The 1,650-nt window shown below is 28.1% G+C and overlaps 1 protein-coding gene across 1 annotated transcript; it reads right to left on the bottom strand.

Moving 5' to 3' along the window:
- Nucleotides 1–5: 5 nt before the first annotated feature.
- On the bottom strand, nucleotides 6–852 carry LOC112465529 (cytochrome P450 4C1-like; the record flags this gene model as incomplete). Its single annotated transcript, XM_025033097.1, has 2 exons — nucleotides 627–852; nucleotides 6–160 (listed from the first exon to the last, which is right to left on the bottom strand). Coding segments are annotated over exons 1-2 (336 nt in total), but the record flags the coding sequence as incomplete, so codon positions are not given.
- Nucleotides 853–1,650: the final 798 nt, after the last annotated feature.

The raw sequence follows: 1,650 nt of genomic DNA, 5'->3' as shown, positions 1-1,650 counted from the left end.
GCACTGAATGGTAAATACGAATAAGGATGGCGATGTCGGATCTTCTCAGGCAAGAATCTATCAGGATCAAATACTTCTGGATTTGACCAAAAATTGGGATCTCTGTGGACTCCGTAAATGTTAAGATGCAAGAATGTTCCAGCAGGTACCAAATATGACTCTAAAAGATATATCGTACAATAATTATAACTTAAAAATAAAAATTTAAGCTGTATTCCCTCAAATTTTAAAATTAAATATATACACTGAAAAGATGTTTAATAATCCAGGCTTGGCTAATGTTACCAAGAACCTTCGTTATCACCAACTTACCAAGAATTTTTTTTTTAATATGAATTTAATGCAACATAGAAATAATTCCCTATAGTTTGCAAGATAAAAAATATAATGTAATTATTATTTAAATTTTATTAAGCCTTACTTGTTTTACATTATTTTCTCAAAATATTATACGTTGTATTAGATGGAGCTTTGTATATAAAATTTTGAAATATTATAGAAATAAACTTATCAGTAAAAATATACAAATTTTTGAATCTTTGAAATATACGGGAATGTTGCCTTTTAATGACGTGTGGCGTAATTATTTAAAAATTTATACAAGAAAAAATTGGTTAGATGCATACGTAATTTTACGTCTTCCGCAGGAATTCGTGATATGAAAATCACGCTGGGGTATAAGCGCAATGCTTCCTTTATACATCTGTCCAAATATGGTAGGTCTTGCAATAAGTTCATAGTAAACTTCTGCTCATTCTCTTGCAAGGCAGTGTTGATTTCGTTCCTGACACGATCCTGTATTATCATTGTTAATTAAAAGGCGTCTCTTGTTATTGTGATGTTTTTACACAGAAACAAATATATCACGGGAATATTTGTTTTAAAAATATTTTGATTAGTTTGAAATATGTGTATATAAATTGCACTTAAGATGTAAAAGAATATTTGAAATATGTGTGTACGCTTAACCTAGAACACGACACTGGGTTTAGCACATCTACCTAGTCCCTTACAAAAAAGTATTACTAGCTGGTTAGTAATAAATACTTATTTTGTGTATTAATAATACTAAAATTAAGTATTTATTAGTACTTGAATCACTGTGATCCAAGTATTGCATAGTATTTTATTACTGGTAAGTAATTTATGAAAGTAGTATTTAATACAGGACGAGTATTGAATACTTAGTATTAAATTTCTGGCGAGAAAGCATTTAATACTAGGTAAAAAATACTTGTGTAATAAATACTTGTGTTGAATTACTGATGAGTATTTCAATGTTAGTACTGAAGTACTAAACCAAGGATTCCATGTGTAATAAATCACTGGCCAGTATTTTAATATTAATATTCAAGTACTGAACTGAATATTCCATGTGAAATTAATCACTGACCAGTACTACAATTTGTATAGAAATATTATAATGGGTAATTCCTGATAATATTAAGGAAAAGAGATAAAAGTAAGGCACAAATACATTTTATATGAAGGTCTGTACTAATTCGTTGTGATAAAAGTGTACAAGTTTTGAAATAGTACTGAGAATATCATTTTAATATCCAATTCAAAATTTTATTACTCTTTTTAAACTGAATTTGTTTCTTAAGATGATTTTTGAAAAATTAAATATTTGCGCTGGTTATGACACAT

The sequence above is a fragment of the Temnothorax curvispinosus genome, unplaced genomic scaffold, assembly GCF_003070985.1.
Source record: "Temnothorax curvispinosus isolate PA1 unplaced genomic scaffold, ASM307098v1 QBEX01015300.1, whole genome shotgun sequence".
In the NCBI taxonomy this organism is placed as follows: Eukaryota; Metazoa; Arthropoda; class Insecta; order Hymenoptera; family Formicidae; genus Temnothorax; species Temnothorax curvispinosus.
The sequence above is the reverse complement of the archived record's forward strand: the minus strand, read 5'-3'. Positions and strand labels throughout refer to the sequence as shown.